Raw genomic sequence first — 25,680 nt, 5'->3', positions numbered from 1 at the left:
CCCAGGAGGTGGAGGTTGCAGTGAGCCGAGATCATGCCACTACACTCCAGCCTGGGTGACAGAGCAAGACTCCATCTCAAAAAAAAAAAAAGTGAAATTTGAGTAAAGACCTGAAGGAGGTGAGGGGACAGACAGGCTATGCTCTTATACAGCTTTGTAAGAGAAAGGTAATTCAGGAAGAGGGAACAAGAGCATAGACCTTGAGGCAGAAGTGTGCCTAGTGTGCTCAAGGAACAGCCAGAGGCCAGTGTGCATGTTAGGGGGAAAGGGTGCCACAGATCTAGAGCTTTAAAGCTAAGATTGGTTTGGCTGGGTGCGGTGGCTCATGCCTGTAATCCCAGCACTTTGGGAGGCTGAGGTGGGCAGATCATGAGATCAGGAGATGGAGACCATCCTGGCTAACACGGTGAAACCTCGTCTCTACTAAAAATACAAAATATTAGCCGGGTGTGGTGGGGGGTGTGGGGGGGGGGGGCGCCTGTAGTCCCAGCTACCCAGGAGGCTGAGGCAGGAGAATGGCGTTAACCCAGGAGACGGAGCTTGCAGTGAGCCGAGATTGCACCACTGCACTCCAGCCTGGGTGACAGAGCGAGAACAGAACAACAACAACAAAAAGTAATATTGGTTTTTATTTTGAAAGAGAAAGGAAGCCATCTCCTCTCTTAACTTTCCATTAAAAAATATTAGGCATGCTATTATTATTATTATTTTTTTTTTTGAGACAGTCTCTCGCTCTGTTGCCCAGCGTGGAGTACAGTGGCACGATCTTGGCTTACTGCAACCTCCGCCTCCCGGGTTCAAATGCTTCTCCCATCTCAGCCTGCCAAGAAGCTGAGATTACAGGTGCCTGCCACCACGCCTGGCTACTTTTTGTATTTTTAGTAGAGATGAGGTTCCACCATGTTGGCCAGGCTGGTCTCAAACTCCTGACCTCAGGTGATCCACCTGCCTTGGCCTCCCAAAGTGCTGGGATTACAGCATGAGTCACCGGGCCCAGCCAGTCAGGCACGCTATTTTTATTTGTCAAATTTTTTAAAAACTTTGCATTGTGAAGCTCTGCCAAGAGCAATGACTCACGCCTGTAACCCCAGTGCTTTTGGGAGTCTGAGGCCAGAGGATCACTTAAGGCCAGGAGTTCAAGACCAGCCTGGGCAACATAGCAAGATCCCATCCCTGTGAAAAAAAAACTGTGAAGCTCTACTCATCATATAATGGACACAAAGACAACTGGAACTTCAACTCTGAAATTTAACTTGTGAGTTCATCAGGCCTTCAAGAAAAAAGTTATCTTTTCTCTCAACTCTGGAGAACAGCAACAGGGTAAGAAAAATACAACTAAAAACTGAACTGAATTAATCTAACCGGCCACTTTTCACCACTATTTAAACTTTTTGTCTTTCCCGGCGCGGTGGCTCACGCCTACCACTTTCGGAGGCCAAGGCAGGTGGATCACTTGAGCCCAGGAGTTCCAGACCAGCCTGGGCAGCAAGGTGAAACCCCATCTCTACAAAAATCAGCCAGGAGTGGTGGCTCACGCCTGTACTCCCAGCTACTTGGGGGGCTGAGGTAGGAGGATCACTTGAGGCCAGGAGGCAGAGGTCGCATTGAGCCGAAAAGGAACCACTACACTCCATTCTGGGTGACAGACTGAGACCCTGTCTCAAAAAAAAATACAACTTTTTGTCTTGATACCCCAGCATCAAAAGGGGGGTGGGGTGGGGGGGGGGAATATTGGTGGAACAACAACAACAAAAAGCATTAGGAACAAGAGCCACAAATAATTCAACTGCAAATCTATCTAAAAATACAAGAAAATGCTACGAATTTGTGATATTCCTGAAGTGAAACCTGTCACTTTCCTCCTTCCTTGAGTCTCCACGTGGCTTATGCATATCAGACAGGACTCAGGCTTCTCAATCTTAGTTATCTATCTGAACAAATATGTACAAGAATATTCATCCAACTGGGATCTGAATTCAAACTTTTCCACTTTTCTTTCTTCCGTTTTAATGCAGTTCTGGGATTGTTATTCGGTCATTCCTCATTATTATCCAATGACAATTCACTCTAAGTAAGTATTCCTGGTAGTTCCGAGACTAATGGCCACAAATGTTGAAAAATGTTAGCTCTACGGGAAAACGAATCGAAGCGTTTTCAGGGGCTCGAGTAAGTTATGAGCTTAGTGTAGGCCCAAGTTTTAAGCTATAGAAACATCTCCTTGTATGTGCCAACTCAAATCCCCGTCCCTGTAAGAAACCTGGACACCAGCACGATTTTAAACACTTCTTCTACACCTCTCCGTCCTATTTTTCCATGCTCCACGCTCAAAGGAAAACCGCCACCCAAGAAACACACGGAGCTAGCCACCCCGAAGCACTACAAGGGCGTAACAGTTTTTAGGTCCCCCCGCAAAGGCCACAGGTGGCGCCACCCCCCTGCCCCCGCACCGCCGCCCTCCGCCCCGCGCCCCCAGCTTCTCTCCAGCAGCGCACACTTGGAGCAGTCCTTCCCGGGGCCATCTGACCCTGACCCATCGTCCCCGGGACCAGCTGCCAGGCGCGGGGAACCCAGGCCGCGGGGCCTCCTCGCGCCCGCCCGCGCGGCCGCCACGCCCCCTCCCCACAAGCCGTCCGGGCCGCCCGCCCCCTCGGCCGGGAGGTGGCCTCACCTCGCGCGGGCCGTAGCGGGGAGGGCGCCCGCGTCTCCGCCCGCCGCCCGGGCCCACGGCCGCTCGGCTGCGGCTCGGCCCCGACGGCCGGCGGCGGCGCGCTTCTGGGGGCGGGCTTTTCTCGGCCGGGGCTTCCCTGGGGCCGAGGGCTGGGAAGCAGGGGGGACTGGGACGGGGGAGGGAAAAGGGGCTTGGGAAGGAGGGGGGAGAGGGGAAGAAAAGGGGGGAACCAAACCCGGAAAGGGAGAAAAGGGGGGAGGGGAAAATCAGAAGGGGAAGAAAAGCCCAGAGTCCGCCCCCCGCTGCGGCTGCGCGCTACGTCAGTACGTCCGGCGTTGTCGTCACCGCGTCCTGCGTTCTGCCCGTCCCTGCTTCCTGGCTTCCCGCGTGCCCCTCAGCAGCCCTGCGGGGCTCACCGCCTGCCGCACGCACTCCCGCCGGCGCGCGCGCACTCGCACTCACTAGCTCGCTCGCCCTCTCCTCCTTCCGCGTTACCTGTGTCAGGACACCAATCCGGAGCCATTGGGAGTCTCGGTCCTCCTTAAACCCATCAAGTCTGTTAGATAGAATACCCTGGATTTCAATATAATACTAATAGTGATCATTCTAAAGTAATTTCAGTTTACAGAGCACTTTCAAAACAGCCTTTCACTTAGGGCAGTAACTCCTGTACCAAAAGAACGTACACTCGGTATTTGTTGCATACATGGATAACTATAGTTCAGCAGGTAAATGTCCATTTTACGTAAAGATGAAAAAAACTGACCTAGGAGGAACTCAGTCTGTCCTATTAAGATCACATTCTTACCATCATCCCCTCTCGAAGATACAGTTCTCAAAAATCGTCTTAAATGCCCAACCTCCCCCGTTTTGTCCATTCTAGGCAGAATCAATTTAGTTACTGATTATGTGTGTGTGGATAATTTACTGACCAAACTCCCTCAAAGAAGCAATGTAGTCTTTTGTAGAATTCGACCATTAAATATTTACCTTGTGACAGGAACTGCGGTAGGCAAAAAAAGTCAAATAATTATAGTACAATTTAAGTGCTACAATAGAAAGGTTTAAATGTGCTATGGAAACACAAGGAACAGCAATTCGTTCTTAGAGGTAAAAGAGATTGAGTAAGTTACAAAGAAACTACAGGTGAAATTCCAGCTAATCTTGAGACTATAAATAGTTCACTAGAGAGGTAAGAATGGAGATTCCAGCAAAGTCATAGAGGCATGAAGTTCATCTTTCCTTCAAGGATGAGCAAGTTCCAGGTTGGTTGGTGTTTTTTTGTTTGTTTGATTTATTTATTTATTTATTTATTTATTTATTTTTGAGATGGGGTCTCCCTTTGTCACCCAGGCAACTAGATTGCAGTGGTGCAATGTCGGTTCACTGCAACCTCCACCTCTCAGGTTCAAGGGATTCTCCTGCCTCAGCGTCCGGAGTAGCTGGGACTACAGGCATGCACCATCACGCCCGGCTATTTTTTGTATTTTTAGTAGAGACAGGGTTTTGCCATGTTGGCCAGGCTGGTCTCGAACTCCTGGCCTCAGGTGATCCACCTGCCTTGGCCTTCCAAAGTGCTGGGATTACAGGTGTGAGCCACCTCGCCCAGCCCTCTCTCTTGGTCATCACTGCCTCCTGCCCCCAAATTCTCTCAACCCTCTAGAGAACAACAACGGGGGAAGAAAAATACAACTGAACTGAACTGATCTAACCTGCCACTTTTCACCACGATTTAAACTTTTTGTCTTGGCCGGGCGCAGTGGCTCACACCTAGCACTTTGGGAGGCCAAGGCAGGTGGATCGTTTGAGCTCAGGAGTTCCAGACCAGGCAGGGATGACCAGTAGGAAATAATAGCTAATATTCGTATTATGTGTATGTAAGTACAATATACAATGTGTAGCATTCTACATCTATTGTTACTATCAAATCCTCAATACAATAGGTACTATTATTATACCTGTTTTATAGATGAGGAAACCTGAGGCACAATAATTAAACCAAAGTTCCAGATTTTATTTATTTATTTTTTTTGAGGCGGAGTCTTGCTCTGTCACCCAGGCTGGAGTGCAGTGGCGTGATCTCAGCTCACTGCAACCTCCACCTCCTGGGTTCAGGTGATTCTCCTGCCTCAGCCTCTCAGGTAGCTGGGATTACAGGCGCCCGCCACCACGCCCGGCTAATTTTTATTTTTTTATTTTTTTATTTTTCTTTGGTATTTTTAGTACAGATGGGGTATCACCATGCTGGCCAGGCTAGTCTCAAACTCCTGACCCCAAGTGAACTGCCCACTTCGGCCTCCCAAAGTACTGGAATTACAGACATGAGCCATCACGCCCAGCCTACAAGCACGTTTTTAAGGGCAAAAAAGAAGGAGACAGGGAGTAGACTGATACAAAGTTGTCAGGTATTCTTGTTGGTTTACAGAAATAACATTGATTAGTGACTGGCTATACATTGTTAAGCTATAGGATCTAGGTTATAGTGTCCAGTGCAGCATTATTACGTTAATTTATAGTTACTTGTGGCAATAGCAAGCAATTTCAAGAGATGAATACATGGCCAGGCGCGGTGGCTCACGCTTGTAATCCCAGCACTTTGGGAGGCCGAGGCGGGCAGATCACGAGGTCAGGAGATCAAGACCATGGTGAAACCCCGTCTCTACTAAAAATACAAAAAAATTAGCCGGGCGTGGTGGTGGGCGCCTGTAGTAGGGAGGCTGAGGCAGGAGAATGGCGTGAGCCCAGGAGGCGGAGCTTGCAGTGAGCCGAGATTGCACCACTGCACTCCAGCCTGGGCGACAGAGCGAGACTCCCTCTCAAAAAAAAAAGAGATGAATACATAGCTCAAAAGCAGGGAGTAGGACATGATTGCCGTCTCATTTTATTTATTTATTTATTTATTTATTTATTTATTTATTTATTTATTTTTGAGACATGCTCTCACTCTATTTCCCAGGCAGGTGTGCAGCAGTACAATTACAGCTCACTGCACCTTCCACCTCCTGGGCTCAAATGATCCTCCAGTCTCAGCCTCTTGAATAGCTGGGACTACAGGCACACACCACCACTCCCAGCTTTTTTTAAATTTTATTTTATTTATTTATTTATTATTTTAGTACAGATAGGGTCTGGCTATGTTGCCCAGGCTGGTCTTGAACTCGTGAGTTCAAATGATTTGCCCACTTTGGCCTCCTAAAGTGCTGGGATTATAGGCTTGAGCCACCGTGCCTGGTCTGCTGTCTCATTTTAATGTCTCTCTGAGCCTGATAATCTTAAAAGACTTGCATTTCCCAGATGAAAATTGTTTTATTTTCTCAGTGCCCTGACACAGAATGAAAGCCTGAAATGTTTCTGAGACAAGTGCAAGAACTGAAGAACAACAACCAAGAATACCTGGATTTAAAACCTATACTCCTGGCTGGGCACGGTGGCTCACGCCTGTAATCCCAGCATGTTGGGAGGCCGAGGCGGGCAGATCACGAGGTCAGGAGTTCGAGACCAGCCTGACCAACATGGTGAAACCCCGTCTCTACTAAAAACACAAAAATTAACCAGGCATGGTGGCACGCACCTGTAATCCCAGCTACCCAGGAGGCTGAGGCAGGAGAATTGCTTGAACCCGCAAGGCAGAGGTTGCAGTGAGCTGAAATTACGCCACTGCACTCCAGCCTGGGCGACAGAGCAAGACTCCATCTCAAAAGAAAAAAAAAAGGGAATCTCAAAACTTCTTTTCCAAGACAGAAAAAAACCCCAAAGGGTGAGCAAATCTGGAACTCAAGCCCTTTACCCACCTTAAGAGTTCCCTCTGAGAGCCGGGCGCGGTGGCTCACGCCTGTAATCCCAGCACTTTGGGAGGCCGAGGTGGGCGGATCACCTGAGGTCGGGAGTTCAAGACCAGCCTGACCAATATGGAGAAACCCTGTCTCTACTAAAAATACAAAATTAGCCGGGCATGGTGGTGCATGCCTGTAATCCCAGCTACTCAGGAGGCTGAGGCAGGAGAAGCACTTGAACCTGGGAGGTGGAGGTTGCGGTGAGCCAAGATCGTGCCATTGCACTCCAGCCTGGGCAACAAGAGTGAACTCCGTCTCAAAAAATAAATAAATAAATAAAAGAGTTCCCTCTGAGAGCATCGAAGACATGGCTAGAACACTGTGCCTCCCTTCCCTTAACCTTCAGACTTCATGGTTTTGAGACCTCTTGGGCAAAACTCAACCAGGGCTAACAAATAAGACTAGATTGAGAACCCCAGGGAGGGAGGATGGAGGGATGGGGATGGGCTTTGAGAAACACCAGGCAAAAAAGAATGCAACTCTCAATTGTTCATGTATGACAGTGAGCTAAAGTGCCTTGCCAATGACCCCTTCTTGTTTGAGAGTCTCCCTTTAACATTCTTTCCCAAAACCTGTGATCTGTCCCTTTCCCCCATCCCCAGAATTCCCAGCAAGGGTAGAGATCTGAGGAGGAATTTAATCTCTCACCTTTGTCCCCAGGCCTGGCAGCTCACATGGATAACAACTGTCTCCCAACATTGGCCCAGGGACATGTCTTTCCCTAAACAAACCAACCTCTCCTCACGTCCCCCACTCTGTACTTTCACTGACTATGCGTTGGCAGATTCTGCCAAGTTCCACCTGTAACTGGCTTCATTTTCAAGTCAGATGTTTGGCTGCTGCTCTGTCCCCTGCAACAAGGAGCCATGCCAGCTGGACGCACACTTCTTCCAGGGCCTCTGGCAGCCAGGACAGAGTTGAGACCACAGCTGTTGAGACCCTGAGCCCTGAGTCTGTATTGCTCAAGAAGGGCCTTCCCCAGCAATGACCTCCTCATTGCTTCTGGCCTTTCTCCTCCTGGCTCCAACCACAGTGGCCACTCCCAGAGCTGGCGGTCAGTGTCCAGCATGTGGGGGGCCCACCTTGGAACTGGAGAGCCAGCGGGAGCTGCTTCTTGATCTGGCCAAGAGAAGCATCTTGGACAAGCTGCACCTCACTCAGCGCCCAACACTGAATCGCCCTGTGTCCAGAGCCGCTTTGAGGACTGCACTGCAGCGCCTCCGCGGGGTCCCACAGGGGGCACTTCCGGAGGACAACGGGGAACAGGAATGTGAAATCATCAGCTTTGCCGAGACAGGTGGGTTCCTGATCTGTAGCTCTTCCCCAGAACTTGACCCCTCAAGGAAAGGAAAAGTTTCCTCACTAGCCTTACCTCTGACTCCTTCCCCAAAAACCATCCAACCCCTGCTTCCCACAGGCTGTAATCTCCTTATCCCAGGTGTCCCCACAACCCCCACATCCCCCTGGGGTCACTCTGGTAGCTCAGACCTGACCAATAGGCAGCTGGAAAGCTGGTAAATTTCACTTCTTTTGAGATTGGCTGCCGTCATCTCCTCTGGCTCCTTTCTCTGCAGGCCCCACAAACCCACGGGCTGTGGTGTGAGCCCATCCACTTCCTGGGCCTGCACACAGCGACTGGGAGGTGGGGAGTCTCTCCTTTCTCTGGCCCCACGATCTAGCCCCTCCCTTCCCCTCTCCTCCAGATGCCTCATTTGAGTAAAAGAAGAAAAAATAAAACACCAGGACTACAATACCTCACCATATGTCATGTTCCCATATATACCTCAGGTCCCCATATCACAGAGAACAGGATCAAAATGGGACTCAGAAAGATGGATAAAGGGGCTGGGCACAGTGGCTTGTGCCTGTAATCCCAGTTACTCAGAAGGCAGGAGGATCACTTGAAGCCAGGAGTTCGAGACCAGCCTGAGCAACGTAGCTAAGACCCTTTTTTTTTTGCCCTGAGACAGAGTCTTGCTCTGTCACCCAGGCTGGAGTGCAGTGGCATGATCTCTGCTCACTGCAACCTCCACCTCCTGGGTTCAAGCAATTCTCCTGCCCCAGCCTCTTGAGTAGCTAGGATTACAGGTACCCGCCACCACACCCGGCTAATTTTTGTATTTTTAGTAGAGACTGGGTTTCACCGTGTTGGCCAAGCTGATCTCAAACTCCTGACCGCATGATCCTCCCGCCTCAGCCTCCCAAAGTGCTGGGATTACAGGCGTGAGCCACCGCACCCGGCAACCCTGTCTCCTTTTAAAAAACTTTTTTTTTTTTTTTTTTTAAATAGACTCTCACTGTGTCACCCAGGCCGGAGTGCAATGGCATGGTCTCAGGTCACTGCAACCTCTGCCACCTGGGTTCAAGCAGTTCTCCCACCTCAGCCTCCCGAGTAGCTGGGACTACAGGCATGTGTCACCATACCCGGCTAATTTTTGTATTTTTAGTAGAGACGGGGTTTCACTATGTTGGCCACGCTGGTCTCGAGCTCCTGACCTCGTGATCCGCCCGCCTTGGCCTCCCAAAGTGCTGGGATTACAAGTGTGAGCCACTGTGCCCGGCCTTTTCTTTTTCTTTTCTTTTTTTTTTTTTTTGAGACAGAGTCTTCCTCTGTCACCCAGGCTGAAATGCAGTGGTATGATCACAGCTCATTGCAGCCTCAACCTCCCAGGCTCAAGCTCAGGTGATCCTCCCACCTCAGCCTCCCAAGTAGCTGAGACTGCAGGTATGCACCATCATGCCTGGCTAATTTTTTTATTTTTTATTTTATTTTATTTTATTTTTTGAGATGGAGTCTCACTTTGTCGCCCAAGCTGGAGTGCAGTGGCGCGATCTTGGCTCACTGCAAGCTCCACCTCCTCGGTTCACGCCATTCTCCTGCCTCAGCCTCCCGAGTAGCTGGGACTACAGGCGCCCACCACCACACCTGGCTACTTTTTATGTATTTTTAGTAGAGACAGGGTTTCACCGTGTTAGCCAGGATAATCTCAATCTCCTGACCTTGTGATCCGCCTGCCTCACCCTCCCAAAGTGCTGGGATTACAGGCGTGAGCCACTGCGCCCAGCGTATATTTTTTTATAGAGACAGGATTTCATCACGTTGCCCAGGTTGGTCTTGAACTTTTAGGCTCAAGCAATCCACTCGCCTCAGCCTCGCAAAATGCTAAGATTACAGACATGAGCCACCATCCCTGGGCTAAAAACAGCTGGGTGCGGTGGAGTGCACCTGCAGTCCCAGCTATTTGGGAGGCTGAGATGGAGGATCATTGAGCCCAGGAGTTTGAGACTGCACTGAGCTGTTTGCACCACTGCCCTCCAGCCTGGGCAACAGAGTGAGACCCCCATCTCTAAAATTAATTAATTAAAGAAAGATGGATAAAAGATAGAGGACAAGGTGGAGAGATAGTTACTTCCATAGACAGGGGAATAGTTGGAGTATATAGTGAGCAGATCAGAAATTCTAAGCCAGGACTCTAGAAAATGCAAATTGAAGGCCGGGCACGGTGGCTCACGCCTGTAATCCTAGCAATTTGGGAGGCCGAGTCGCGCAGATCACAAAGTCAGGAGATCGAGACCATCCTGGCTAACATGGTGAAACCCCGTCTCTACTAAAAACACTCAAAAAAATTAGCTGGGCATGGTGGCGGGCACCTGTAGTCCCAGCTACTCTGGAGGCTGAGGCAGGAGAATGGCGTGGACCCTGGAGGCAGAGCTTGCAGTGAGCCGAGATTGCGCCGCTGCACTCCAGCCTGGGGAACAGAGTGACACTCCGTCTCAAAAAAAGAAAGAAAGTGACCGGGCGCGGTGGCTCACGCCTGTAATCCCAGCACTTTGGGAGGCTGAGGAGGGCGGATCACGAGGTCAGGAGATCGAGACCATCCTGGCTAACACGGTGAAACTCCGTCTCCACTAAAAAAAATACAAAAAATTAGCCGGGCGTGGTGGCGGGCACCTGTAGTCCCAGCTACTCGGGAGGCTGAGGCGGGAGAATGGCGTGAACCCAGGAGGCGGAGCCTGCAGTGAGCTGAGACTGCGCCACTGCACTCCAGCCTGGGTGAAAGAGCGAGACTCCGTCTCAAAAAAAAAAAAGAAAGAAAGAAAATGCCAATTGAGCCCTTTGCAAGCTCTTTCTTAGGTCTAGAAGACCCTTCCCATTTCTGGCCCCTCATTCCCTCGTTTTTTTGTTTGTTTGTTTGTTTGTTTGTTTGAGATGGAGTCTCATTCTGTTGCCCAGGTTGGAGTGCAATGGCACAGTCTCAGCTCCCTGCAACCCTCGCCTCCCGGGTTCAAGCCATTCTCCTGCCTCAGCCTCCCAAGTATCTGGGACTACAGGTGAACGCCACTAAACCCGGCTAATTTTTGTATTTTTTGTAGAGACGGGGTTTCACCATGTTGGCCAGGCTGGTCTCGAACTCCTGACCTCGAGTGATCTGCTCGCCTCGGCCTCCCAAAGTGCTAGGATTACAGGCGTGAGCCACTGCACCTGCCCCTGCCTGTTTCAAGACCCCGCTTGAACTGGAGCTAGATAGCCTGGGCTCAGATTCTTGCTCAGCCATTTATTAGCCATTATTATTTGACCTAGTGGTTAATAGTTTTCTCATTTGTTAAATGGGGATAATAAGAGGATAGTTGAGAGAATTAAATGGGCTAATACAGGTAAAGTACTTTGAATGTTAAAGTGGGAGGGAGCAGGAACTAGAGAGTAGACTTAGTGCCTGCCCATGGAGGAAAGGGACAAGGCAGCTCTCTGAAAATCTTTTATAAAGGCACTAATCCTATTAATAAGGGCTCCACCCTCATTACTTAATCACCTCCCAAAGGCTCCACTTCCTAATACGATCACATGGGGGTTAGGATTTCAACATATGAATTTTGAGGGAATGTAGCAGCCTCTCTCCATGAAGCCTCTTATCATTCAATGGTCTATCCCAAGTTTCTTTAGAAAATGGTGGCTAGATTCCAAGAGGATAATTTCAATGTGCAAATTATTCTCAAACTTCTACATACACCCTGCTTGCTAATGTCCTATTGACAAAGCAAGTCATTGTAGCCAAGCCTAGAATCAATCACTGTGAGATGGAACTAGACGAAGGCATGAAATCCATGAGGTAGTGTTTATTGGGGACTACCAATCTAGCAGCCTACTAAAGTCTGCCCTCTGACCCCTAACAATTTATATCTCTCCCACAAGCAAAATACAATCATCCTCTCCCAGCTACCCACATCAAACTTTCATCCCTTTATGGCATCAGGATCAGGCTGAAGTACAGCATCTCATCACCTGAATTAGGTGCAAATATAGGTGAGGCTCTTCTGGTACATTTCTTCAGGTGCAGGGGCCTTCAGTGGTGTCCTAGCACTGGCTTATTCTGACTTATGAAAGCTGATTGTGAACATCTTCTCCCAACTCAGCATTCAGTGATGTCACATTAGCAGCTTGAAATCAGCCATGGTGGGAGAATTTATGCTATAGAAATTGACAAAGACTACAAATCAGGGCTTTTGATTTTTTTCCCTGGAGACCAGTTATTAAACATTTACCAGCATACCACTGTCTGTGTCCTAAAAATACAAGTTCTCTACCTCCCACGCACCTAACATACAATGCCGAGGAGACAGGGACAGGATAAACATAACAGATACTCCTGTTCAAAATGGGGTATGGGAGAATAGGAGACACAGAGCAGTCACTGATCCATAAAACTTCTTCTTTTTTTTTTTTTTTTTTTGAGACGGAGTCTCGCTCTGTCGCCCAGGCTGGAGTGCAGTGGCGCAGTCTCGGCTCACTGCAAGCTCCGCCTCCCGGGATCACGCCATTCTCCTGCCTCAGCCTCCCGAGTAGCTGGGACTACAGGCGCCCGCCACCACGCCCGGCTAATTTTTTTGTATTTTCAGTAGAGACAGGGTTTCACCGTGGTCTCGATCTCCTGACCTCGTGATCCGCCCGCCTCGGCCTCCCAAAGTGCTGGGATTACAAGCGTGAGCCACCGCTCCCCGCTATAAAACTTCTTATATTCAGCCAGGCAAATATCTAGGTCCACTCCAAACCCAGAATTCCCTTGGTTAGTTAGGGCCTGGTTCTGCTCCCTGGTATTTCCCATTGTTCACCACTGCTCTCCTGGACTTCCAAATCCACCCTCTCAGTCCTTGGCACTCTACCTGCTGAGATGTCTTTCCTTTTAAATAGGAAATGATCTGTGTTTGTGGCCGAGTAGTTTTCTCAGCCTACTTTCTGCCCAGAGTTGGGGGCCCAGAGACCCCTTTCTATTTTGAATTGTCCCTTTTAATCCAAACTGGTGCTGCTTTCAGTATTAAACTTCTCTTTAAAACTCTGTGGACCCTGTAAATAATAAATTGTAGTCTACTTAGTTATACAGAAGGCACCACATTCTATCAAGACAGACCCTTCTTTAGGCTACAAGTCTGTGTCATGGGATGACACCTTTAAGATGTTTAGAAGTGCATTTGTCTAGTTGTGAGGGTTGACAGAACATCGTCTTAAATTTTAGATCAAAAAAAAAAAGTTAGATCTTAACAAACAAAGCATTTTTTTGGTTTGTGTTTTAGACATGGTCTCGCTATGTTGCCCAGGCTGGAGTATAGTGGCTATTTGCAGCCTCAATAATATTGCATTATAGCCTCAAACTCCTGGCCTCAAGGGATCCTCCTGCTTCAGCCTTCTGAGTAGCTGGGGCTATAGGCATGTGTTCCCATGACTAGCTAACAAAAGGTTTTATAGCTGACCTTTTATTTGTTTTGATCTTCACTCTGAGTCCCTGTATTACTGGAAATGCCCTGGATTGATTTTTACCCTGAGGTAATTTCTTACTTTAAGAACCTTTTGTCAGAGAGGAAGAATGAAAAAGAATTTTTGTTGTTATTTTTCTTTTCTTTCCTCTACATGTACAACATGAAGAAAGTTTTTTTTTTTTTTTTTTCTGAAAAATTAGCAACATAGAGTAAGGGGTTCTATTTTTTAATTTAGCAAGTCCTTTTAGAAATATTTTCTCTAAATTCTGTTTGAAAATTGAACAGTGTCTTTTTTTTTTTTTTTTTTTGAGACGGAGTCTTGCTCTGTCACCAGGCTGGAGTGCAGTGGTGCAATTTTGGCTCACTGCAACCTCTGCCTCCTGGGTTCAAGCGATTCTCCTGCCTCAGCCTCCTGAGTAGCTGGGACTACAGGTGCACACCACCAAACCCAGCTAATTTTTGTATTTTTAGTAGAAATGGGTTTTCACCATGTTAGCCCGGATAGTCTCAATCTCTTGACCTTGTGATCTGCCCTCCTCGGCCTCCCAAAGTGCTGGGATTATAGGTGTTAGCCACCGCGCCCAGCCACAGTTCCTTTTTTAGTTCATCTCTCTCCCGAAATGCCTTATCTTAGGCAACTAAAATATACCAATTGGCATTTTCAGCATTCTGCCTGGAAATATCATTAGCTAAATTCACAACTTTGTTAGATATCTTTCCTGGCTTCTAAGTTACCACAGGTGATAGCCAATACACAATACAAGTTCCCCTTTCTTCAGCTTCCAATAGCAATTTCCTCACTGTTCTTCCTTCCTTTACTAACAGTTTCTTCCCTATCCTTCTAACTTCTGCCTGCCACTCATTCCTGAAGCCAGTGCAACTGACCAAGCACAGTGGCTCATGCCTGTAATCCCAACACTTTGGGAGGCCAGGGTGGGAGGATCACTTGAGGCCGGAAGTTTGAGACCAGCCTGGTCAACATAGCAAGATGTTTCTTAAAAAAAAAAAAAAAAAAGGCCGGGTGCTGTGGCTCACGCCTGTAATCCCAGCACTTTGGGAGGCTGAGGCAGGCGGATCACCTGAGGTCGCGAGTTCGAGACCAGCCTGACCAACATGGAAAAACCCCATCTCCACTAAAAATACAAAAATAGCCGGGCATGTGGGGCACAGTGGCTCACGCCTGTAATCCCAGCACTTTGGGAGGCCAAGGCGGGTGGATCACCTGAGGTCAGGAGTTCGAGATCAGACTGACCAACATGGAGAAATCCATCTCTACTAAAAATACAAAAAATTAGCCAGGTGTGGTGGCACATGTCTGTAATCCCAGCTACTCAGGAGGCTGAGGCAGCAAGAGAATTGCTTGAACCGGAGGGTGGAGGTTGCAGTGAGCTGAGTTCGTGCCATTGCACTCCAGCCTGGGCAACAAGAGTGAAATTCCATCTCAAAAAAAAAAAAAAAAAAGCCGGGTGTGGTGGTACATGCCTGTAATCCCAGCTACTGGGGAGGCTGAGGCAGGAGAATCGCTTGAACCCAGGAGGCAGAGGTTGCAGTGAGCCAAGATCACATCACTGCACTCCAGCCTGGGCAATAAGATCAAAACTCCGTCTCGAAAAAAAAAAAAAAAAAGCCAACGCAACATATTTTAGGTTTTTGTGATGGTAGCACCCCACTTCTGATACTAATTTTTGTTTCAGTTACTTATCAATATAACAAACCAGCCCAAAACATAGAGGCTTAAAACAATACATTCATTATTTCTCATGATTCTTTTTTTTTTTTTTTTAGATGGAGTCTCACTCTGTTGCCCAGGCTAGAGTGCAGTGGTGCAGTCTTGGGTCACTGCAACCTCCGTCTCCAGGGTTCAAGAGATTCTCTTCCCTCAGCCTCCCGAGTAGTTGGGATTATAGGTACCCACCACCATGCCTGGCTTTTTTTGTATTTTTAGTAGAGACAGGGTTTCACCATGTTGGACAGGCTGGTCTTGAACTCCTGACTTCAAGTGATCCGCCCACCTCAGCCTCCCAAAGTGCTGGGATTACAAGCATGAGCCACTGCCCCCAGCCACTCTCATGATTTTTTGGTTTGACTGTGCTTATCTGGACAGTTCTTCTGCTCCATGTGGTGTAGCTGAGGTCTCCCATGCAACTTCAGTTGGGGACTCAGATGGGACTGGAACATATAAGATGGTCTCTAATCCTCCAAAGTCTCTCCCCACATGACTTCTCATAATTTAGTAGTCTAGCTCAACTTCCTTTAAAGCACTGTGGCTGGCTTCCAAGAGTGGAATGCCTCAATATGTAAGTACTCAATAAACACCGTGCTTGCTAATGTCTCACTGCCCAAATCAAGTCACATGGCGAAGCCCAGCATTAATATGGAAAGGGACAGCACAAAGCCATGAATATTGGGAGGTGTTGGCCTTTGGGGCCAACAGTGTAATAGTCTACTACAGCCCCTGTTGGTCTTATGTTTGCCTGCCATAACTGGAGTGACTTAAAAGGCGCTAACTATAGGGTGCTTTGTGACCTAGCAAGAAAAAGATTAGTTGGGCCAGTCAGACTCTTTTAGGATTTTGGAATTGGGACACTGGAAGATCTGCTCACTTAGGAGGAGCTGAGCAAAAGGTCCTATAGACTTGGGACCTGGGCTACAACTCTGGGACCTGAGGAAGCTGACAAGGAGGCAGAAGTAGTAGATCCACAGAGAGAGAAGAGTGGAACTGACTTATCTAGAGAGAGAGAGATGAAAGAGATCTTGTTGGCTCTGAGAGCTGTCAAGAGCAACCTTGTTCCTGCTGGTCGCGTTGACTCACACCTGTAATCCCAGCACTTTGGGAGGCTGAGGTGGGCGGATCACCTAAGGTCAGGAGTTCAAGACCAGCCTGGCCAACATGGGGAAACCCTGTCTCTACTAAAAATACAAAAATTAGCTGGGCATGGTGGCGGGTGTCTCTAATCCCAGCTACTCGGGAGGCAGAGGCAGGAGAATTGCTTGAACCCGGGAGGCTGAGGTTGCAGTGAGCCGAGATTGCGCCACTGTGCTCCAGCCCAGGAGACAAGAGTAAGACTCCGTCTCCAAAAAAAAAAAAAGAACCCTATTCCTGACTTTCCAATTTACATGAAGCCTAGTTTAACTTCATATCCTGCCTTTTTGAGCCCATGAGAGTATCAGTTCCATTCCCATAATAAAGCACTCTTTTTGTTTTTTGTTTTGTTTTGTTTTGTTTTTTTGAGATGGAGTCTTGCTCTGTTGCCAGGCTGGAGTGCGGTGGTGCGACCTCGGCTCACTGCAACCTCCGCCTCCTGGGTTCAAGTGATTCTCCTGCCTCAGCTTCCTGAGTAGCTGGGACTACAGGGGCGTGCCACCATGCCCAGCTAATTTTTTTTTCTTTTTTTGAGACAGAGTTTCGCTCTTGTTGCCCAGGCTGGAGTGCAATGGCGTAATCTCAGCTCACCACAACCTCCGACTCCCAGGTTCAAGCAATTCTCCTGCCTCAGCCTCCTGAGTAGCTGGGATTACAGGCGTGTGCCACCACGCCTGGCTAATTTTGTATTTTTAGTAGAGATGGGGTTTCTCCATGTTGTTCAGGCTTGTCTCGAACTCCCGACCTCAGGTGATCTGCCCACCTTGGCCTCCCAAAGTGCTGGGATTACAGGCATGAGCCACCGCGCCGGGCCTCATAAAGCATTTTTTACTTTAAAAAAAAAAAAGTAGCTAAGGCCAAATTACAATGGGTATTTAACTGCTTCCTAAGAGTTAGGACTTTATTAACTAATAAGGTTTTTGAGACCATGAATTTTATGATCCATCCATGTTTTGGGAAAAGAATCCTGATGTTAACAAAAAATAATTAAATAAATGAAAGATCATTCAACAAGTATTTTGTTTGTTTGTTTGTTTGTTTGTTTTTGAGACAGAGTCTGGCTCTGTCACCCAGGCTGGAGTGCAGTGGCGTGATCTCTGCTCACTGCAACCTTTGCCTCCCGAGTTCAAGCAATTCTCCTGCCTCAGCCTCCTGAGTAGCTGGGACTACAAGTGCATGCCACCACACTCAGCTAATTTTTGTATGTTTAGTAGAAAAGGGGTTTCACCATGTTGGCCAGGCTGATCTCAAATTCATGACCTCATGACCTCAGGTGATCCTCCCATCTCGGCCTCCCAAAGTGCAGGGATTACAGGTGTGAGCCACCGCGCTTGGTCTCAACAAGTGTTTATTGAGTGCTTACTAAATACCAAGTACTAGGGATACAATGGTGAACCATACAGGCACAACTGCTGTTTTCATGGAGCTTACATTCTAGCTGCAGGGAAGAAGGAGGGGTAGGAGAAATACGTAGTAAACAAATGAATGAAGAATCACACTGGACTGGGCTTGGTGGCTCACGCCTGTAATCCCAGCACTTTGGGAGCCCGAGGCAGGAGGATCACAAGGTCAGGAGTTCCGGAGTGGCCTGGCCAACATGGTGAAACCCCGTCTCTACTAAAAATACAAAAATTAGCAGGGCGTGGTGGTGCATGCCTGTAATCCCAGCTACTCAGGTTCAATGCTTGACTCGGGTAGGTGGAAGTTGCAGTGAGCCAAGATCGTACCACTGCAATCTAGCCTGGGTGACAGAGCAAGACCCTGTCTCAGAAAAAAAAAAAAAAACACACTGATCATAGACCATAATAACATGATAATGGCTATACAAACAATTAAGCAGGATGATATATTAGAGAGATGGAGGCAGGATTGAAGGCTATTTTTATTTTATTTTATTTTATTACATTTTATTCTATTTTATTTCATTTTTGAGACAGTCTCGCTCTGTTGCCCAAGCTAGAGTGCAGTGGCATGATCTTGGCTCATTGCAGCTTTGACCTCCTGGGCTCAAGTGATTCTCCCAAGTGGCTGGGATTACAGGTGTGTTCCTCCATGCCCAGCTATTTTTTATTTATTTATTTATTTTTACTTATTGAAGAGGCAGGGTCTCACTATGTTGCCCAGTTGGTCTCAAACTCCTGGCCTCAAGCAATCCTACCACCTTGACCTCCCGTAGTGCTGCGATTACAGGCATGTGCCACCACGCCTGGCTGAAGCCTCCTTTAGATAGATTAGGAAGGAAGCCTGAAGCCTCTCTGAGGAGGAGACATCTGAGCTGAATGCCAAAAAGAAGTCAGTCATTCAAAGATCTTGGAAAGATGTTCCAGGGAAAGGGACTAGCAAGTGTAAAGGCTATGAGATAGCTTTATGTTTGGTGAATTTGAGGAATAGAAAAAGGCCAGTATAGGCAGGGTGTAGTAGTTAAGTGTCAAACAAGTTTTCTATTTCAAGGAGTTTAGATTTTATCCAAAGAGCAAGGGGAAGACTTTGAAGTGTTTTAAGCTGAGAAGATAAAACTAATCAGATTTATAAAAAGATCACTGGCTGATATTTGGAGAATGGTTTGGAGGGCAAGAGTGAATCACTTGAGTGAACGAAAGCTATAGTTAAAAAGATGGTTGTGAGTTGGACTAATGTGTAGTAGAGGAAGTGGGGAGAAGTGAAATTATATTATGAATTAGAACTAGAGTTGATAAAACTTTCAGATAATTTCAAAGTAGAGGATAAACACAATCAAGATTTTGCCTTAGCAATGCGTTTACAGAGGAGAAGTTTGGAGAAGGAACAGGTTTGGATTGGGGGGATACATTTAGACTTCCTTGTACAGGATTGAGGCTGGGCACATTGACTCATGCCTGTGATCTCAGCACTTTGGGAGGCCAAGGTGAGAGGATCACTTAAGGCCAGGAGTTCAAGACCAGTCTGCTGGGTAACATAGTGAGACCCCCCCCCCCCCACCTCCATCTCCATGTAAATTTTTTTTTTTTTTTTTTGGAGACAGAATCTTGCTCTGTCGTCCAGGCTAGAGTGCAATGGTACAATCTCGGCTCACTGCAACCTCTGCCTCCCAGGTTCAAGTGATTCTCCTGCCTCAGCCTCCCAAGTAGCTGGGATTACAGGTGCCCACACCATGCCTGGCTAAATTTTTGTGGTTTTTTTTTTTTTTTTTTTGAGACAGAGTCTCTCTCTGTTACCCAGGGTGGAGTGCAGTGGCACGATGTCAGCTCACTGCAACGGCCACCTCCTGGGTTCAAGCAATTCTCCTGCCTCAGCCTCCTGAGTAGCTGGGATTACAGGCATGTGCCAACATGCCTGGCTGATTTTTTGTAATTTTAGTAAAGACAGGGTTTCACCATGTTGGCCAGGCTGGTCTCGAACTCCTGACCTCAACTGATCCACCCGCCTCGGCCTCCCAAAGTGCTGGGATTACAGGTGTGAGCCACCACATCCGGCCTAAAAAATTTTTTTTAATTAAAAAAAGAAGAGATTGCAATATCATTGGATGTTCAAGTCAAATATCAGATAGGCACTTGGACATACAAGGCTGGGGCTCAGGGAGAGGTCAGGACCAGAGATATATATTTGGAAGTCATCAGCATATAGATGGAATTGAAAGCCATGGAATGGATGATCATTCTGGGAGAGGGTATAGATAGAGAAGAGAAGGGAGCTTAGGACTTTATTTATTTATTTATTTATTTATTTATTTATTTGAGACACAGTCTCACTTTGTTGCCCAGCCTGGAGTGCAGTGGTGCGTTGATGTCTCACTATAGCCTTGATCTCCCAGGGTCAAGCAATCCTTCCACCTTAGCCCTCTGTAGTAGCTGGGACTACAGGTGTACACTACTACGCCTGGGTAATTTTGTAATTTTTGTAGAGACAGGGTTTTGCCAAGTTGTCCGGGCTGATCTCACTGATCTCAAACTCCTGGACTCAAGCAATCCATCCACCTCAGTCTCCCAAAGTTCTGGGATTACAGGTGTGAGCCACCACGCCTGGCCTGACTTCCAACATTTAAAGGTTGGGCCGACAAAGAGGAGCTGTCAATAGAGGAGAAAAAGATAGAGTGGCCAGTGTTATAAAAGCCAAGAGAAGAAAATATGGAAGAAGGAGGGAGTGGTTAACTGTGTCAAACACTGCTTAATGGTCAAGTAAGATGAATACAAATGGATAGATTTGTTTTGTGGAAGGTGTTGGTGATCTTGACGTGTGCAATTGCAGTAGAGCGGAGGGAATAGAAACCCAACTAAGATGTTCAGTAAGGAAGGTGAGGGATGATAAGAGGAAATTGGGCAGTAGTAATAGGGATATAAAAAAATGCACAGGCATTAGAACCATTCTGGTGAGACAAGGTATATGGGGAGTAAAGAAAGTAATCATAGTTTTTTTTTTCCTTTTTTTGAGGCGGAGCCTCGCTCTGTCACTCAGGATGGAGTGCAATGGTGTGGTCTTGGCTCATTGCAACCTCTGCCTCCCGAGTTCAAGCGATTCTCCTGCCTCAGCCTCCCAAGTAGCTGGGATTACAGGCGCCCACCACCACGCCTGGCTAATTTTTGTATTTTTAGTAGATATGGGGTTTCACCATGTTGGCCAGGCTTGTCTCAAACTCCTGACCTAAGGTGATCCACCTGCCTCAGCCTCCCAAAGTGCTGGGATTACAGACGTGAGTCACCATGCCCGGCTGATCATAGAGTTTTTACAGGTGATAAAGAGGGTAGTGGCACCACCAAGAATGAAAAGGGGGTATATAGGAAGGAAAGTAATGATTTTTCAGGTTGAAAAAAATTGATTAAAAAAATATATAGGCCAGGCGCGGTGGCTTACGCCTGTAATCCCAGCACTTTGGGAGGCTGAGCGGGGCGAATCACTTGAGGTCAGGAGTTCCAGACCAGCCTGACCAACATGGAGAAACCCTGTCTCTACTGAAAATACAAAATTAGCTGGGTGCAGCTACTTGGGAGGCTGAGGCAGGAGAATTGCTTGAACCCGAGAGGCGGAGGTTGCAGTGAGCTGAGATTGCACCATTGCACTCCAGCCTGGGCAACAGGCACAAAATTCTGTCTCAAAAAAAAAAAAAAATATATATATATATATTACACATATATATGTATATAATATACGTGTGTGTGTTTGTGTTTGTATATGTGTACGCACACATGTATACACATAGATACATATATATACACACACATACGCACACACATATGTATTTATAAGATGGGGTCTTGCCATGTTGCCTGGGCTTGTCTTGGGCATGTTGCCTCAGTCTCCCAAGTAGCTGGGATTACAGGCGTGCACTACTGCACCCAGCTCTGGGACAAATTGATTTTAATGTGCTGCCAGGACATTCATGTGACAAAAGTAAGTAGTTAGAAATCTAGGCCTGAAGCTTGGTGATTTCCAAATCTATATGTCTGGTCCAAATATGCAAAATGGTCTGGTCTAGGCATACAGATTTGGGAATCACCAACATAAAAATTGTGTTGCTTGGCTAGGCATGGTGGCTCACGCCGGTAATCCCAGCACTTTGGGAGACCGAGGCGAGTGGATCACAAGGTCAGGAGTTCAAAACCAGGCTGGCCAACATGGTGAAACCCCGTCTCTACTAAAAATACAAAAATTAACCGGGAGTGGTGGCAGGCACCTGTAATCCCAGCTACTTGGAAGGCTGAGGCAGAAGAATCACTTGAACCCAGGAGGCAGAGGTTGCAGTGAGCCAAGATCACGCCACTGCACTCCAGCCTAAGTGACAGAATGAGACTCCGTCTTAAAAAAAAAAAAAAAAAAATTATGTTGCTTGACCATGAGTCTCATTAAGAGCTCCCTTAATGTAGACTAGAAGGAAATGAAAGTCCAAGACAGACCTTGGAAAACTCTGATATTAAAGGGATGGTCAGAGAAAGAAAAGCCAGCAAAGAAAACCAGGGAAGAATTATAACAAGAGTTGTGTCACGGAAGCCAAGAGAGAAAAGATTTTCAGGAACGAAAGGATTGTCAGCAGTGCTGTCTTAGTCCATTTTGTGCTGGTATAACAGAATACCACAGACTAGGTCATTTATAATGAGCAGAAACGTATTAACTCATGGTTCTGGTGGCTGGTAAGTCCAAGATCAAGGGGCTGGCCTCTGGTGAGGGCTTCTTGCTTCTTGCTGTGTTAGTCCATGGCAGAAGGGCAAAGAGAGGGTGGGGCTGAGAATTAAACTTCTCCTTTTATAAGGTACCCATTCCCAAGATAAGGGCATTAATCCATTCATGAAGGTGGTGTTCCCATGACCCAAACACCTCCCATTAGGCCCCACTTCCCAACACCACTGCATTGGGGGTCCAATTTCCAGCACATGAACTTTGGAGGACATGTTTAAACTGTAGCAAATGCCAAGTGCTATAGACAACTCAAGAATGCTGAGTATAGAGAAATAGTTGGTAGAATTGACACTCAGAAGGCCGCAATGACTCGGGCTTCTTATGTCCACAGGCCTCTCCACCATCAACCAGACTCGTCTTGATTTTCACTTCTCCTCTGATAGAACTGCTGGTGACAGGGAGGTCCAGCAGGCCAGTCTCGTGTTCTTTGTGCAGCTCCCTTCCAATACCACTTGGACCTTGAAAGTGAGGGTCCTTGTGCTGGGTCCACATAACACCAACCTCTCCTTGGCTACTCAGTACCTGCTGGAGGTGGATGCCAGTGGCTGGCATCAACTCCTCTTGGGGCCTGAAGCTCAAGCTGCCTGCAGCCAGGGGCACCTGACCCTGGAGCTGGTACTTGAAGGCCAGGTGGCCCAGAGCTCAGTCATCCTGGGTGGAGCTGCCCATAGGCCTTTTGTGGCAGCCCGGGTGAGAGTTGGGGGCAAACACCGGATTCACCGACGAGGCATCGACTGCCAAGGAGGGTCCAGGATGTGCTGTCGACAAGAGTTTTTTGTGGACTTCCGTGAGATTGGCTGGCACGACTGGATCATCCAGCCTGAGGGCTACGCCATGAACTTCTGCATAGGGCAGTGCCCACTACACATAGCAGGCATGCCTGGTATTGCTGCCTCCTTTCACACTGCAGTGCTCAATCTTCTCAAGGCCAACACAGCTGCAGGCACCACTGGAGGGGGCTCATGCTGTGTACCCACGGCCCGGCGCCCCCTGTCTCTGCTCTATTATGACAGGGACAGCAACATTGTCAAGACTGACATACCTGACATGGTAGTGGAGGCCTGTGGGTGCAGTTAGTCTGTGTGTGGTATGGGCAGCCCAAGGTTGCATGGGAAAACACGCCCCTACAGAAGTGCACTTCCTTGAGAGGAGGGAATGACCTCATTCTCTGTCCAGAATGTGGACTGCCTCTTCCTGAGCATCTTATGGAAATTATCCCACCTTTGACTTGAAGAAACCTTCATCTAAAGCAAGTCACTGTGCCATCTTCCTGACCACTACCCTCTTTCCTAGGGCATGGTCCATCCCGCTAGCCCCACATGCTTAACCCCGACTCAAGGGACTCAGACCCATCTTCAACCATGAGCGATGCCATCTGGTTCCCAGGCAAAGACACCCTTAGCTCACCTTTAATTGACCCCATAACCCACTATGCCTTCCTGTCCTCTCTACTCGATGGTCTCCACTCCAAGATGAGCTGAAACAGCCCCTTCCCCCGATTTTTGTGCATCTCCAGAGAGCCCCTTCTTTGGATTCACCAAAGTTTAGATCACTGCTGCCCAAAATAGAGGCTTACTTACCCACCTCTTTGTTGTGAGCCCCTTTCCTTCTTAGTTGTCCAGGTGAACTGCTAAAGCTCTCTTTGCATACCTTCATCCATTTTTTGTCCTTCTCTGCCTTTCTTTATGCCCTTAAGGGCTGACTCGCCTGAGCTCTACCACCTGAGCTCCCCTGCCCTCTGGCTTCCTGCTGAGGTCAGGGCATTTCTTATCCCTGTTCCCTCTCTGCCTAGGTGCCATGGTTCTGTGTAACTGTGGCTATTCTGTGTCCCTACACTAGTAGCCTGGCTACCCCCTTCCATGGTCCCAGCTCTGCCTACATTCTGATATAACTGCTTCAACACTAGGGGGTCCTAAAGGCTTTCTATCTTGCTAGTCCCTGGGGCCTCAACATCTCTTACTGGTTCCCTTAACTCTGCCTATACCTCTGTAAATAATTCCTTCACTAAGTTCTCTTGATGAAGAAAAACAGAGAGCTGAATGGTCCTCTATCTCCTACAAGGGCCCTAACTGGCACCCCAGATGACACAGAGGCTGCCTGCCTATGCTGTAGTCTGCCTACTCTGCTCTCTCTTCACATGGTCTCCTCAGAACTGAGCTATTGTATCCATCTCACACTTTATGCCTCTTCTTTCTTAGGCACCCCCGTCCCTCTATCCTTCCAGAACCATCTTTGAGGTCTCATGGCTAATAAAAACCTAGGCTTTACCTGTTCCCTCTGTAATCCCTCCAAAAGATGAGACAGATCGATGCTTAGTCATCCAGTAAACTGACCAGCTGTGTGCACGCAAGTGTAGGAGGCAGAGGCACGCTCAGAGCTGGCTGCCAGGACCTCTGACTTGCCTTCCTTTCACCCGTCCCCAGTGCTCCACCCAGGAGTCCTGCCTGGAAGCTGGAATGGGCAAGGGCTGCTGGAGTGGGACAGGGAGAAGAGGAAGGCCTGGATGAGGAGAGGGTGGCATTTGCTCTGAGACTGGGTCTTTTTTAGACCTTTGCCCTTCCTCCCCCACATCTCCTCCCTTTGGTTGGACAGTCCTGAACCACAAAGTCGATATTGTCTGCAGCCCAAGGCCGAGTTTGCGCAAAACCCATGTGTTCTTTGGTAAACGTGATGTCTGTGTTTGCTCAGTTTATAACCCCCTCCTATGAGGGTAAGAGGTCCCTGAAATAGAAACCCTAGAGGAGAAAGTCTGAAAAGGACTGCCTGGGGGACTGTAAATCTGAGCCTGAGGGCTTCCTGGGCAACCCATGGAAGTTATCCCACCTTTGACTTGAGGAGACCTTCATCTAAGGAGAATCTAAGGAGGCCTTCTGGTGTCTCCCCCACACACCCCCGACCCCCAGATCTAACCTCCTTCCCAAGTACAGCTTAGTCCCCAGGGCTAAGACTGGGGTAAAGCAAAGTGAGTCATTCACCTGGGGGGCGCTAAATTTTAAGGGGTTGGTGAACAATTTATTAATCAAGATAAGACTTTAATGCAATATTATTTTAAAGTCAAAGTTAATGCAAAAAATCCCTGATGAAAAAATAGCCTACTTTTAAATAAAAACAGGATCAGTATTATTCCCTTTCTTTTTTGGCTCTGTCTTTTGTAATAAGGGGAGAGAGTGGGTCTGTCTTCTTCCAAACATTTTCTTCTAGAGCTTCCTAGCTCCTACCTCTGGACCCCTTCAGGCTTTTCTCATTTGAGCAAGATAACCACTCCCGCTTCTTCTACTTCCTTATCCACCTCCAAGCCTGTCTTCTACTTCCTTACCTACCCCCAAGCCTGTCGCTATCCCCAGCCCCCAACCAGGTTGGTGGTAGGGCAGGCAGTGAGGCAGATGGCTGGGGTATTTATAACCCAGGAGCACTTCTTG

The 25,680-nt window shown here is 47.9% G+C and overlaps 2 protein-coding genes across 5 annotated transcripts in view; one reads left to right on the top strand and one right to left on the bottom strand.

Moving 5' to 3' along the window:
- Positions 1 to 2,991, bottom strand: part of R3HDM2 (R3H domain containing 2) — a 183,436-nt gene extending 180,445 nt beyond the window's left edge. For 2 of the 4 annotated variants that reach the window (XM_058426225.1, XM_058426226.1), the window contains exon 1: positions 2,669 to 2,991. The gene's annotated coding sequence lies outside the window, so the exon portion shown is untranslated. The remainder of the gene's footprint in view (positions 1 to 2,668) is intronic. The other 2 variants (XM_032173278.2, XM_032173279.2) reach the window with 1 other exon arrangement.
- A 4,391-nt stretch (positions 2,992 to 7,382) lies between these two features.
- INHBC (inhibin subunit beta C) lies at positions 7,383 to 25,384 on the top strand. Its single transcript, XM_032172251.2, has 2 exons — positions 7,383 to 7,798; positions 22,593 to 25,384. Exons 1-2 carry the CDS (start codon positions 7,486 to 7,488, stop codon positions 23,336 to 23,338), a joined length of 1,059 nt encoding a protein of 352 aa, XP_032028142.1. The 5' UTR covers positions 7,383 to 7,485; the 3' UTR covers positions 23,339 to 25,384.
- Positions 25,385 to 25,680: the final 296 nt, after the last annotated feature.

The sequence above is a fragment of the Hylobates moloch genome, unplaced genomic scaffold (genome assembly GCF_009828535.3).
Source record: "Hylobates moloch isolate HMO894 unplaced genomic scaffold, HMol_V3 SCAFFOLD_13, whole genome shotgun sequence".
Lineage (NCBI taxonomy): Eukaryota > Metazoa > Chordata > Mammalia > Primates > Hylobatidae > Hylobates > Hylobates moloch.
This window is presented reverse-complemented; position numbering and strand designations above follow the sequence as displayed.